Below are 14,808 nucleotides of genomic sequence, written 5' to 3' on the forward strand. Positions count from 1 at the left end.
CAGCTGTTCCCACAGGCATGCTCCCGCTGCCTTGTATTCAATTCCCGGCTGGCTCAGCTCACCAGACCGCTAACCCCAGGTCCTGTCAGACAGGACGGAACTTCATCAACAATGCAAATGAGGGGCGAACCAACGTGAGTAAAGATACCGCCGTTTGTTATCGGACTCACATAATTAAAGGGAAGATCTACTCTTTAGTATAATAAGTATAAGTATAATAAGCCAAGATAGAAATGTGTTTTATCGGATAATAATCTTGTCTGATTTATTCTCTATACCCTGCCCTTTTTATCTGCAGGTTCATTGACAAATAGCCATGCCTTACATCAGAAGTACCTCCCACTCTCCCTTCAAACAGGAGCTTTTTCAGCACCACATTTGGCACTTTAAGACTACCTTCTTTTTTTACTGAACACATGGTGGGAATGTAACATCAAACATTAACAATTGGCTCTCTCATAGTCACCAGCATTTATGTGCGGTTTCTTTCCCGCTGGCTACTGATGATATGAGTCACAAGTGGCATCTCATCCTTTAGTGGAGTGGTTTTATCACTACTGCCTTTTAGCCATCTTTTTGGAGGCCTTCCAACACTAAGAATGACTCAACTAGGGAGGTGTCTTTGCCTAATCCTCATATAGTGTAGAGGGAGAAACTTTATCTGAGACAACAAATGTAAAGAAAATGTCTACACAGCCAGCATTCCTCCCCGCTTTATAGCCGTCCTTTAAACCCTCAATTTAATAAATTTAAAAATATAATATTTGATTCTGTAAAGTGTACCGTTTGCCTGTAAACACTAATACCCCTCCACTGTGCTGGTGTTGAATTTTTTAATTACAGCAGTGGTTTCATACAATATAATGCCTTTTTTTTTGCTCTCTTTTAAATAAGGAGATTTATCCGCAGTGGAGCCACGTCCCCAAATCCGCTCATTTTGACTGCCACCTTGTTGCTTGTTTCAATTCCAGTGCACCAACGAAAAAGCTAAAGATAAAACCTCGTAATCTACTTGTAGACTGCTGCACTGCGGCCATGTGGTCGCCCAGTCCTATGTGGGCCCGTGTGCATTTCGATAGACGAGGAGGCAGCTCCAGTTTTCTTTGTATGGGAGCGGCCTTGAATGCCAAAGGCATCTGTTGACCCAGCTGGCATTTGCTGAGCGGTTGTGGTACGCCAGGTTAAGGACAACATTTATCCAGCATGTATTTGGGTACCGTGCATCGGTGTTTGTGAGCGAGAGGGAGAGAATCTGTTTAAATTTATTGTGGGGGTTTTCACACGGGAGATCGTTGTATGTCAAGAGTAGCAAAAAAAGAAATGAGTCAAATTCCGTGTGGGTCAAAAAGGCATCTAGCAACCAGAAATAGTCATGAAATAAGTTCCACCACAACAAACAACAGATTAATTGGCGTTTGCTCTGTTTTTCACGTCACATGGTTTGCCGCAACAAACCTTTCATTCCCTTATCGCCTATCCATGAGCACAACATCGGCGCCTCATAGCCTGCGGAGCAACAACTCAACACTCTCTCTAAAACTAAACATGAAACAGACAAGAGGGGAAGAAACGAAAAATCCTTCAGGCTATAAGAAGGTGGGAAAAGAGAACTTTTTCTTGGAAAGCACTTGGCAGCAAGTGTTGTCACACATTTTTCTCACAAATGCACACGCAGAAAAAAAAGACATATGTGGAAGGCTTTGCCATGTCACTGCCCTCCCCCCTCTCTGCTCTCTCCCTTTCTGGACTTTGGTTGTTGATGATGAGGTGATGGGGCTGATGAGGTGTTGGTTGCGCACTGCCACAAACTGCCGGGCTGAATAGAAGAAATGTGTGAAGGAAGTCGATCCCTCGCCCAAGTGTTCAAGAATTGATTTGCCAGTCGCTCAAGAGTGACAAAGGAGTGAGAAATCCAAACATACCTGTCCGAATGGGAAGCTGTGAGTCTAACAATGTGGCAAGGAAGGAAATGAAAAGGAACAAATAAAAGAAGGGTATCTTTATGCACGTGGCAACTCCGCACAGCTTTTCATGCAGAACAATCCACCTTCAACAAAAGATTTTATTCACTATTCTGCTTCTGAAGCCACGTTTGAACGTCAAGGGCAGCTCATGTAACGCTCGTCTCCTCCACTGCTCACAAACATAGCTGTCATTTCAGGCCATTGCCGTGAATAGCGGTTTGAATCCCCTATTTGGCGTAACGTTGATACGCATAATCGAGATGGAATGGCCTGTAGACCTGTAGACCAGCCACGATGCTGTCATCATATGAACCCCGGTCGACATACGTCACCCCATGTTGACAGTTACCATTAACATATCAAAGCCTGCCCTGCGCCAGCTCATTGGAGGTGAAGCTCTGCCTGCGCTGTATGTGGTAATGCTAATGCACTTCACCTTTTATGTTTGTCGCTCTGTTTCAGGTTGATGTTTCTTTAAAGTGGAGTTCAAAAGGAGTTGAAGCCGCCGAGCATGCAAATCTGAAGGAAAGGAAAAGTGAAGTGGGTATCTTGTTTTGGAAATGATGCATTTAGGTGGCTGGGAAAATTAATCAGGCTAACTGCAATCACCATGTCTGGAAGGTTATTCTAAGAGGCTTCATTATACTCTTTTTGGAAAACAAATGAGTCATTGAAACAAAGGCAAAGTAGTATCCTTGAAATGACACCACTTCAGTACCAAAAGATCCGCCAAGTCCATCAAGTGTAATTGTGCTACTTTGCAATTCATGAAACTTGAAATGAGGTCAGCCAGAAAGCGGTTATTTGCACATATCCATTGTGAAGAATGAGCATCGTCCCTCCTATAAAACAGGATTTTTGTTTTTTGATGTGGAGAGATATGGCAATGTTGCTCTCGACGAGGAAAAAGCTGAGGAAACTTCAACAACATTGACAATTCGGCTTAAAGTTTAGCTTAGTTTCCGTTCTTTTATTTACACTTTTTATCTAGTTCCTTCATTAGCAAATGTTTCTCAATCAATACGGATATTTCCTATTTCATCAGCAACTATCAGGGTGCGCATTGGTTCTCATTTTGATCAGAAGGCTACATGAAACAAAACCAAATTCCCATCTCATGTTGGAATGGCAGTATTGTAGTATTGAAGTATTGAATCGTGACTGCCTTCATCGTGTAACTGTCCTGCGTTAAAACAAAAAAGGATCTCTGGTGAGTTAGAACAAGTTAAGAACAATTGTGGAAAGATTGATTATTGTTATTATGCTTGAAGGTGCACATAGTCACCATTGAAACAAACTGCCGTGACCTGAAATAGCAGTTTTTTTGCGTGTACTTGGTTTTCTTTCAAGTGTTCTTGAGTGAGGCTTAGAAGAGCAGCAGTCCAGGCAGTATTTCCTTGAGTGTCTTTGCTACCAGAGTTTGCATATCCCGCGATGTAGACATGACATCCAAGAGAACCCAAAGTGTCTGGAGGAAGCGTCGGCACACGCTCAATCACTCCACTCCACAAATTGATACTTAAGGGCATCATTGTATACCGTGGAGCCCCTCACTGGCACTTGTCCTCCAAGAGGAGAGCCGTAGATGTAAGAATGTAAAAAAGGCTGCGCGACACAACATTTCTGGATTCCCACTTTGTTACACTGGGCTTCCCTTTGGCCCAGTTACAAGCTGTTCTGTCAACAGCCAGATAACTTTAAAACGTATCTATTGGGACCAGCCTGTGCTGTATGAGCTGAGCCACGTGCCCGACCACAGAGATCTTTCCATGGCTCCCAACAAACTCCATTTTGAATTGCAGCGGCTGAGGCTCTCATTTGAGCTGGTGTAATCAGATCAAGTGGAGCCACATGAAGCCCGAAACGCCAGTGAGGGATGGGGAACCTGCGTGGCAGCTAAATGAAATCAATGAGATAATCAATAAGTGGGGGCTGAGAGAAGAGGATTACCGAGACCTGGAGGAAACACTCGGGAGGCCATTCACTCATCTTGATTAAAGGCCTCGCTTGGTGGGTTGACATGGGCAGCGGGCAGTGGGTTGACACCCGATCTGTGTCAGTTATGAGTGGAGATCCTTTTAATTACTCTGGATGGTTGCTCTATAGTCTGTCTGGCTGACACGGGAGTATAAATTGGAATATTTGAACTCCTTGTTGTTTGAACATATTATCTGCCTACGTTTGAACGCCTGACTGCTTTGAAAGTACGATGACTCAAATTATTTTATGTAAAGGGCCTTTGTTGCCAGCCAGGCGGGGGTCTAAGTCTCTGTCTTACTCGAGCTCTTGCTTAGTCGTCATGAAGCCAAATATACAACTATAGACTGATTATCCACTCTTACGATGACTTATAATGAGAAGGATCAGGAAAAATTCCAGGCAGCGCAAACACATTTTGTTTCAAGAATTCCCTTTGTGGATGTAGTTACACGTGCTTCAAGATGTGGTTGCATATCAGAATGTGTATTTAAGAGCCAAGTGATTACACAAGCTAATGCATGCTGTGTTTCCTGTCATGTAAAAACGTTGAGCACATTCAAGGTTTTACTGATCTCAGTCAGTGGCGCTGATTCCAAGCCCAACATCAAAGAATGGAGGGCATTCCACACAGTGACTATTGTGGCTTACAAAGAACATTCCCACTAATAAACCCAACCACTGAGACTTACAAGACAAGTGCTTTTCATGGGATGGGCTGATAAAAAAACACCTTTAAGTCCCCGGTGAGAAGCCACTGATAATCACTACTACAAACACAGATGGGCCAGAAGCAGCAGCGAGGGTTGCAGTGGCTGCAGAGTTTGAAAGTGAAGGATAACTGGCAACTCTTCAGTGCAACACATGGGACTTTCATCAGAGCCAACATCAAAGGCCAATGCCAGTGCACCAAAGCTTTTAGGGGATTTCTACAAAACCTGAACATGAGCACCCACACCAAATCTGACCCGAGGGAGTCCGGTAAAAGCTAGCCACTGACACTTTAGCGCTAATTAAATGGAAAGACTGGTGTTTGGGATTGATTTTCCAATCACCATGCACCATACATTTGTAGCTCTTAACGGTACCCGAGACATAACATGCAATGTATGAATATGCTGAATGACAGATTGTGTCATTTGCAATGTGATATGTTTCCATTGCTACCTCAGTTCATGGTATTAAACCAGTGTTCCGCTTAATTGCATTTTTTATTACATTGGGGTGGGGGGGTATTATTTTCCTCCGGACTATGGTCGCAGTTTTGAATGATTTAAAAAACCCGGTCAACATTGTGAATAGTAACAAAACAAGAACGATATGCTACAGTTTTTTTACTGTTCTGTAAGAAAGCATGGAACATAAAATCACTGCAAAACTGAAACAAAGCAAATATGCAACGAGTACATGGTTATGTTCTGGCAATAAAATGACCTCGTTCACATGGAACATGAACAGCCGTGTCCACATTTTTTTTCCACTCTATATACAAACCTCTGCGGTGTCATTTGAAGATTTCCTTGTGATATTTCAAAACCAAACGTTCAACACAAAAATGTGCGTCTCTTGAAATGTTTTTCACATTGCCGTTTTGGTGTTATGGGAAATTCCTTTGGAAGAGACTGGAATAGTTCTCAAAGTTATAATTCAAAGCAACCACATTAACAAAAAAATAAGGTCAAATGCAATAACACACAATGCAGATGTGCCCGAGGTAGCACAAAAACAAGACACAAGGTTAGTACTGGGTGTTTAAGTTCTAATGGCAATTTCGACTGTTGACTAACCAGCTCTTTTTTCTTTTTGCAGAGGAGTACCCCTGAAGCAAAGCAAACTCCAGCTTCCGAATACTGAAAAATAAAAATGTCCCATATCCTCTGGGTTATACTAAAGCACGACCATTGAGACGTAAACCAAAGCTAAGTGTACGAGGTGTGCAGATGATGTTTTCCCCGCTGGAAGTGTTGCCAGCTCCTCCGGGGAACTATCACACAAACCACGGATGGCCTGCTGCGCCACAGCAGTGTTGGAATGCTGTGTGCCCAGCGTGCAAAAGAGGCTGGTCCTCTCCGCTGTGGTTCTAACAGCTATTATCCATCGCATTAATGAATGGATCCTACTGATAGACACAGAGGCTCTCGGAACTACAGCAAAGGAGCGCCTGGCACAAGCTGAGCTCGAAATGAGACATTTTGATATAACGGAAAGCACGCTGCTGCGCTTGATGGCCTTTTGTTTACCATTTAATGTATGTTCTAAAACATTAATAGTGTTAAACCCATAGCAGTATGGCAATGTGTTCACATTCTGCTCATCCAGACATTCATAACAGTTTTATTTTTTATCCACTGGTCCCCATTGATGTTGGAGTGTCGGGCCTTTCATGATAATCCAGCCAGCACTGCAGTGTAAATGTGTCATTTTCTCTCCAAGGTACTCGGGACTAGCGTCTAAGAGTCATGATAGCTTGGTCTAAAAATAAGTGTCTGAAGATGTGATTATGCAATACTGTGTAAAAACATCCATTATACTGTAGTTCATCGTAAGGAGGGAACATGAATTCCACCTTATTTCAAAATGTTTTCCACATTGAAGAAGAATGACGTGAGAGAGTGTAGTTGAACAAATTATAGGTATAAATCCAAACTGTCACATGTGTCATAACGCCAACTGAGTCAAATCCAATGAGAATTCCCAACGGCAAACATTGTTGTTTTACTCAACCTCAACCACACTTTATTTAACAAAATAGAAGCAGGTCAAATATCGCAAAGCATATAAATGTAACTTTGAAACACATCGTTTGAAAATTATGACAAATCATCAGTGGTCTGTGGCACAGTAATACTCCACAGAAGAGACACGTAGTTACCCCAAAAGCCCCCCCAACAACACGCGTTGTGATTTGACAGCGAAGCGGGGGAGTTGAGGGGGGAGCAGGGCGACTGGACAGAAACGCAGGGAGGGGACGACAACGATGGCGATGACGACGATGAGTGTTTTGTCAAAGATCTGCTGAGATGTTAGTCCCCAAGGTCAAGCTGCGCATGGTTACATGGTGGTAATGGGAAGGGGGGGCAGCGGGAGAAGTAAGGGTGAATACACATGCATGCAAATTGTCACGCAGCTGCTCTCTCTCCCTCCCTCTCTCTCTTGCTTTCTTTTCATTTGTCCTCACACAAACACACACGTGCGGGGGCAGGCAGACAAAAGGAAGCCGGGGAATGATTCAGCACCATGGACAGCGCCGGTCTGTAAACTGGGGGAGATACTGCAGGCCCGCTCGCTGGTGGAGGAAAGGGGAGGGTCATCATGGCCATGGATTTTCGGGGATTGTTGCCAAATTTTTTTGAAATCTTGTCTAAATTAGACAATCAATTGGCAAAGTCAAAAGATGCCACCAGCAGTGGAACGGTACATTATAAATACAAATAAGCGAAGAAGAAAAAAATTGCACATTTCCTGCATCTGTTTTAGCCAGAGAAGTTATAGATAATTGAGAATTTGTTGAATACTGGTACCCCAATAGTTAATTGTTTTTAGTTGTTGTGTTTTTGTTGTTCTCTTCCCAATCCAGACTTAGTTTAAGCAGCATAGGCTAAGCAGCAGACCCGACAGCTGAGCTCTGCAAAACAGGTATTCAGTCATGGCATTGTTTTCACAAGCCCACTAAAACCATGCGACCCCCCTGAGAAGGAGGGGTATCTCAAGTTCAAAATGCTGAATTGAAAAGGCATCTTGCCTTGTTAACTTCCTTCTGCTTTTGTGTGCAAAGGTTGTGTGTGCCTTTCTTTTGGTCATCCCCCCAGTGAAGAAGAGCCACTCCTGCGTCTCTATTGACCAGGCCACATGCTGAGTTCTAGCATGGCCCCAGTTTGATAGAAAGCAATGACCCTTCCCACCCCCCTCTCCCCCCCAGTCCCAAAACAGACGGTTTCAAGCACATTTTGTAGTAAATACAGTGAGTTTCAGTTCTCTTATTTGGACAAGATTAGATGGCTTTACAAAAGCTCACAATAGGATGAAGGTGAATCATAGCCATAAGCTTTTCATGTTAAGGAATACTTCTTTTTCTGACATTAAAAAAAGCATTCTATTCTAAATCAGTCTACCTGCGCTGTTTACATAGATCGAATTATACCTACATAGCTCAATTCTTTGCTCAGTTGTTGAAAAAATATGATGGTAGAAACCCCCCGTTTAAATGACCTTTTTGTTCTTTTTGTCATCCTCTCACCCAAAGCAGGCTATATTCATTGACACACAAAACCACAGAACTGTTATTTTAGCTACATTAACTTTGCAGCAGAAGCATCAGAGTGACGTTAATTGGTCATGCTCATCTGCATGTCTGAATATCTGAAAGTCAACAATTGGCACACCATAAAATAACACAGTTTACATTCATAAAGGAGATGATGACTGCGCAGACATGGATTTAATCTGCACATAGTACGGTATAAATAACTCCAATATTTATCGACAATCAAATGATAACAAACAGAAAATAACATGCACCGACAGCGTCATGTCCATCACTTCTTTCTGATAGTCATCATGAATCCCCAATTGATTTTTTTTTCTTCTTTCTTTTGTCCAAACAAGTTTAAAACAACAAATACAAATCCTAACCGCAGGTTCACGAAAAATAGAGAAATGGCACTTTGTAATAGTCATATATAATTCTTAATATCTATATATTGTCGTCATATTGATATAACATGAAAGAGTCGAGTTTGTTTCTTTGTTGGTTAAGGGGGTTATGGTTCCTCGCCGTCGTGTGTGTGTTGAAACCATGCGAAATATCATCATGCAGATTATGATACATCGGTCCGAGTATTTACATTTACATTCATGCGTTCGTGCACCATTCCCTGGGTCTTCGCTCTCTCTCTCACCGTAGTCCGATTGCGGCAAATAGCAGAACTGGGAGGAGGGAGGAAGGAAGGAGGGGTTTTAAACCAGGGGGGCGGGGGACTTGGCATATACATATATTACAGAGTTGGGCCTGTGCAGAAGCAGACTGACTTACTTGGTTCAACTGGAGAAAACAAGACATAAACAAGTCTGTATTCGCCTATAGGACGAACAGAAGCGGGTGGTTTCTGGCCGTTTTCAGTCATGTATGTGCGTCTGTCTGTGGGACTGTTTGTAATCCAGTCTGGTCCGGGTGTATTGTACAAGACCGCCGCCGGGTCCCCTTTACGCGTCGTTTGTCGTGGACAGGTGCGTGGTGCAGTCGAAGCCCCGGTGCGCGCCCCCGTCTGCGTGATACGACCCGCTGTGCCAATAAGACGAGTCGCACACTGTCTGTAAGGAATTGATCTCCGAGGCGGACGAGTTGCCCTCCCTCCGCTTCGATCGCTTTCGGTTCCGCAGGATGAACACAAGCATCCCCACGACAGTGAACGCGGACGTGACAAACACCAGCAGCAGCCCGGGGACGAGCACCGAGATGGAGACCCTGTTTGGCTCCAAATAAGAGTTCGAGCGCGTCCCCGAGTCCAGGGTGAAAGTGCTGTTTTTGGACAGCGGGGTGGGGGACACCTTGTCGTAGAGTTTGGGGCACATGAGGTCGTTCCGGACGTGGCGGAAATCTCGTTTCCAAAACTCTTCGGGCGACTCGCACTTGAGATCGCTCACGATCACGTCGGCCGCGAGTTTCTCCGTCCACTGCTTGAAGGGCACGATGTTGCACGAGCAATCCCACGGGTTCCCGTGCAAATCGATCTGTATGATTGAACTGAGCTGGTCCAGCACTCCGACCACAGGGAGATAGGGGAAATAATTATTATGCAGACTAATTTTGGACAGAGAAATCCCAAGGAAAGCATCCACGGGTAATGATTTCAGCAAGTTGTTGTTGAGGAACAGAACCCTCAGGTTCGGCATTGGGCTGAATGCACCCGCCACTATAAGCTGGATGTCGTTGTATTCCAAACTGAGGTATTCCAGATTCACGAGGCCCACGAACATCTCTGCCATCAGCGTATCCAGATAGTTCTTATCCATATACAGCCACCTCAGCTCGCTCTGATTTTGGAAGGTGCTGTTGTCAATCATCTTGATGTTGTTCCCACCCAGATCCAGCAGGTTGAGGCTGGAGTAGCCGAGCAGCTGGTTCTTTTTCACGGCGTGTATGTTGTTTTCTCTCATGTTCAATTCGTGCGCAGCCAGGGGCTTGGGTTTGAGGTTGGACAAGTTCTCGATCTTTTTTCCCTCGCAGTTGACCCCCAGTCCCTGTCTGGAGCCGACCAGCTTGCAGTTGCACGGCAGGGGGCACGTCACGTTGTGCAGTAGCTCCCCGTCCCCGTTCACACCTGTCAGCAACGGAGTGGGCCTCGTCTTCAGCTGCCAGTTCTCACGAGATTTGGAGCGGCTCTTGGGCCCGTGGCTGCCGGGCGTCGGAGGCCCGCTGGTGTCTCTGCTGGGCTTGTGGGGCGTCGGGCGCGGGTCGCGGGCCGCGGCCTCGGAGGTCTCCTCCTGGGTGGGAGGGGCGACCAGGCTGGTGTCCACGCTGCCGCTCTGCGAGGGGCACATGTCCACCTCCGACGTCTCGTTCAGGTCGCTCCCTTGCAGCCTGGTGGGAGCCTCGCATACCACCCTGCCGATAAGCGCGTTATGCGGTATGTTCTCCAGCCATTCCTTCAGAGAAACCAGGTCGCAGTTACAGTCCCACGGGTTGTCCTCCAACAAAACCTCCGCAATGCCCGGTATTTGTTCGAGGACCCCCTCATAAGGCACCGTTTTGATTCGGTTCCCCCGCAGGTCGAGATGCGTAATGGGCACATGTTGAAACACGTTTATAGGTAGCGCACTGATGAGGTTGTCGTTGAGTATCAACACTTCAAGTTTATTTAAGTCCCTGAAAACGGCGGGGTCGATATCCCTCAATAGATTAAAATCAGCTTGGAGATATTCCAAGTCGTCTAACCCAAGAAACGTACTCTTCCTGAACGATCGGATCTTATTGTTATTGATGTGCAGCCTCTTCACCAGCTGCAGTCCCAGGAAGGCACCGGGAACAATGTCGTGCAAGCCATTGTTTTCCAAATGCAGGCTCACGGCATTGTAAAAGTTGGCGAACTCGTTTGGGAAAAGCCTGGATAGAGAATTCCCGTGCAGAAGCAAGTGATAAAACTGCGAGCTCGGGCCAGTCAGATGCTGCAGAGTGGTGAAGCTCTTTTTTTCGCAGTCTATGTGCAGATCTCCCTCCACATCGTTGCAGGAGCATATCTGCTCCTTACAAATGTCCCTTGTAACATTTCTACTGGCAACACAAAGAGCCGCATTCAGCAGAACAATCCAAAGCAGCATTTTTCAACGTGGACAATTCATTCCTGGTTTCAAGTCATACGAGCTGTGAATTCAGTCCACATCAAGAAGAAGAAGAAAAAAAGAATGGGCGAGATATAAGCATTTAGGGGGAAGATAAGACATGCTTTTATAACCGATCCATGCTGCGTCTAACCTGCACTTGTTTCCAGACTTCCAGTTCGAAAACGGCCACATAAACGTCTCTCTCACATAAACCGAATCCTCGGAGCCTCCGCGTATTTACGATGAAAAAAAACAGCGAGCGACAGTCGAGTCCAGCACATCTGTCGTTCTTCCTTTTTCTTTTTCTTTTTTTTTAGCAGTTTTCAGTTCGTTTTAAGACTGACCTTGGCTGGAAAAAAACAACAAATCCGTGCCTTTTTCTCGTCCGGTCGCGCCGCGCGCTGCGGCGTCGGGAGCTGTTCCCTCTCCCTCGGTGCTGAATTCACACCCCGCGCTGGAGCTGTATCGACGATCCCACCGCTGCAAAACACCCGCATCCCCGCTCACATCCTTCGGCGTCTTGCCTCGCTCGTCCCCCCACCACCCCCTCCCACCACCACCCTCCCTTTTTGTGGCGATCTGGGAATCACAAAAGGAGGAAAGCGGAGACAGTGTTCACCCTAGTGCGATGCTCTAAGAATAATCTGACACCCTCTTCTGAGCTGTAATGGGAAAAGGAAAAAAAAAATCCGTCGGCTGACTGAGGGAATGCTGAGAAGAGAGCGCCTCCAAAAAAAAAATCAATTCCGCAATACAAGGGCGAGATTTGTTGTTGTTGTTTAAATCACACTTTGGAGGGTTCGATGCTCAGGTCATCTCTCTTCCAGAGGAACAATACGAGGTCTGAGGCAACAAACTAGACTGCGATGTTTTCACTCTTAAAGCCCGCAGCTCCACGGTGAAAGTGTCCAAGTCGGCAGCGTCGCAAACACTGGTGAGATTTCACATTAGGGTCGTGATGTCTCAGTTCAGTGCCTTGAACCCCCCCCCCCCCCCCCCCCCCTCCGCGCGCCAACCCCACCGCCGTTCTTAAAGGATAAACGGCACTACTTTAGCGGATCGCTCTCCGTATGAACCACTACTCCGGTGCCGACGTTTACCCTTTTCTTCGGAAACACTGTTGAATGCGGTTACAAAAAAATAAGCCGCTACAAGCATGGCTCACTCCAGCAAAGAAAAAAAAAAAAAACAGTTGACTATACAACAAACGATGCGTCAGTGTGGCACCATATATGCGCATGTGTGCGTGACGTTTTTTTTTTTTTTTGTATCTTTATTTTTGGCCAGTATCAAATCTACAATAAGAAGGCAATGACAAGTGCAGTGGTTTGAACACAATCACACCTCCTATTGATTTGTAGCGTTCTGTTGTTTAAGAAGTATTACATCAACTGAGACATAGGAGAGTTGAGGTAGTTGTACCCTCCTCCTCCTTCTGCAGTGCTCAGTTGGAATTAGGAGCAGGGCAGAAAATGGGATGCTAAGTTAAGTACGGTCGCCCTCTCTCAGCCATCTTTTTTTTTTAGTGCAGATAGGAAACGGCACACAAGTGGAATCAGAGACTAATTTAACGGAGGCCGGAGATTCCAGCAATGCATCAGCGGCACTTTGACTGAGCGAAACGCCATTAGGACCTGTTGTTGTAACCTGTTGTTGTAAAACATTCCCATTATGGTTCATTGACTGGTTGTTGTTTTCCCCTACCTGCCCGCCTGACAATCTGATCTGTCTTATGTTGACTGTTGCTTGTCAACTGGTCTGCCCGTTGGCTTGTCCGTCTCTGTTGTTCTTGATGCTTTTTTCGGGTTGCTTTGTGTGTGTGTGTATTGTATCATGGAGCATAATTTAATTGTGTTAATGATATTTACATGGTCTCTATGAAATGAGAAGGCACAAGATCAATATGTGGTGGGATGTTCTTTTTTCTTAAGTGCTGTACTGTGGGACAGTTTTAATATGCTTTGTAGATTATTACTTCATGCTGCTTTGAAGTATAGTTTACTGAGATTATTTATTATTGATTGAGATTATTAATATATGATATAATCCCAGTTATTTGATGTAAAATGAAGATACCTGTGTGTGTGTGTGTGTGTGTGTGTGTGTGTGTGTGTGTGTGTACAATAGTTGAATTAGGTCAAAACGAAATGTAAAGGAGTCTATTTGTGTGAAACCTGTGGTTTAATGGTTCTGATTTAACGTGTGTATTTAAGGCGATTCCCAACGTGTCTGTCTGTTGTCGCCTGGTGTTGTTATTGACAGGCGGTTCTGTCTGTTGCGCTCCATCTTTGAGATAATGATACAGCCTTGAGGAATGCAACAATTCAGATAGTGTAACAGTGATTGCCTTTTCAGCGCTTCTCATCGTCATTGTTTGCCTGGTGCAGACGCCGTTGAGGCCCACCAACACCACAGCCAATCAATGGCATTCAATCAGATGGCAATGTTGTGCAACGAGATTACTTGTAATTTCCCACTCCCGTTCTTGCTCTCCGATTGCGCGGATCTCCGTAAACAGCCATCACCAGCAATCACCGGCTGCATGTGGTAAGTGACGTGCGTGATGCATCTGTACGTCACATTTGAGGATATTTTGCATACCTGTTTAATTCATCCCTGAGAGAGAGACATATTCAAAGCATCCTGGGATTTATCAGGCTAAGCCAACATGGTTTTTTTTGGTCTGAAAATCTGCCCGACCTTCCCTCGGGTATGCATGTATTTAAAGGCTTATTTTTCTTCTTTCTCTAAACGATTAAGACATTCACTGAGCTCATGTTGTGGCTTTGCAACCAGGATAGAGACAACAAGCTATGCTGCTGAATCCGAATCCCTCCACTTAGCAGGTTTCAATCAAAGTGTCTCATCAAACAGCAAATAAGATCTTTTGCCCTCTTAGATTCTGCACTCATCGAGGTTTTCATTGTTTTATTTTGGAGTTTTGGAGCAAACACATGCCACATCAGCTCCAGATGTGCATGCTCATTTTCTGAGAGTGGTGCTCTCTCCTAAGGCTTCAAAGGCCATAGGTTTTGAGGGACTGAAATACTCTACGGGTAATTACAGAAAGGTCAGGAGCAATCTGAAGCTTGTTTTCACGTAAGCATTTTCAGCTCAGAGTGTGCGGACGGCATTCAAAATGAAACATGGGGGTTTGTGGCCATTCATGCATCGGGCGTAAATCATGTTTGTATCAGCAAGTAGATTAGCTGAACTGTCAGGGTGCAGGGCTATTACACGATTTTAAGTATTATCTGACATCTTGCCAAACCTTTTTTCTCTTTTTTTTTATATTCTGTTACTGACGGGAACAAGGTCCCAAATCCTCATTGAAGCCAAGAGAAGCAGGATATGATTAAAATATATGGCATGATTCAGAATAACACAAAACAGCCTGTACGCCACCAATGAGAAAGGTCATTTTTCTGTGGGGCTGAAAGGGGACACATTAAATCCACGCCTTGCTTCTTAATACTTACATTCACGGATGGACCTAATTGTTGAATGCCTTTTTATCAGCTTTAAAAAAAATGATGCAGCAAAGGTC

The 14,808-nt window shown here is 44.9% G+C and overlaps 1 protein-coding gene across 1 annotated transcript; it reads right to left on the reverse strand.

Annotated features, from left to right (window-relative positions):
* Window positions 1–6,647: 6,647 nt before the first annotated feature.
* slitrk1 (SLIT and NTRK like family member 1) lies at window positions 6,648–12,447 on the reverse strand. Its single transcript, XM_040181799.2, has one exon. The coding sequence runs from the start codon at window positions 11,256–11,258 to the stop codon at window positions 9,144–9,146; it is 2,115 nt and encodes a 704-aa protein (XP_040037733.1). The 5' UTR covers window positions 11,259–12,447; the 3' UTR covers window positions 6,648–9,143.
* Between the last annotated feature and the right edge of the window lie 2,361 nt (window positions 12,448–14,808).

Source organism: Gasterosteus aculeatus, chromosome 1, assembly GCF_964276395.1.
Source record: "Gasterosteus aculeatus chromosome 1, fGasAcu3.hap1.1, whole genome shotgun sequence".
In the NCBI taxonomy this organism is placed as follows: Eukaryota; Metazoa; Chordata; class Actinopteri; order Perciformes; family Gasterosteidae; genus Gasterosteus; species Gasterosteus aculeatus.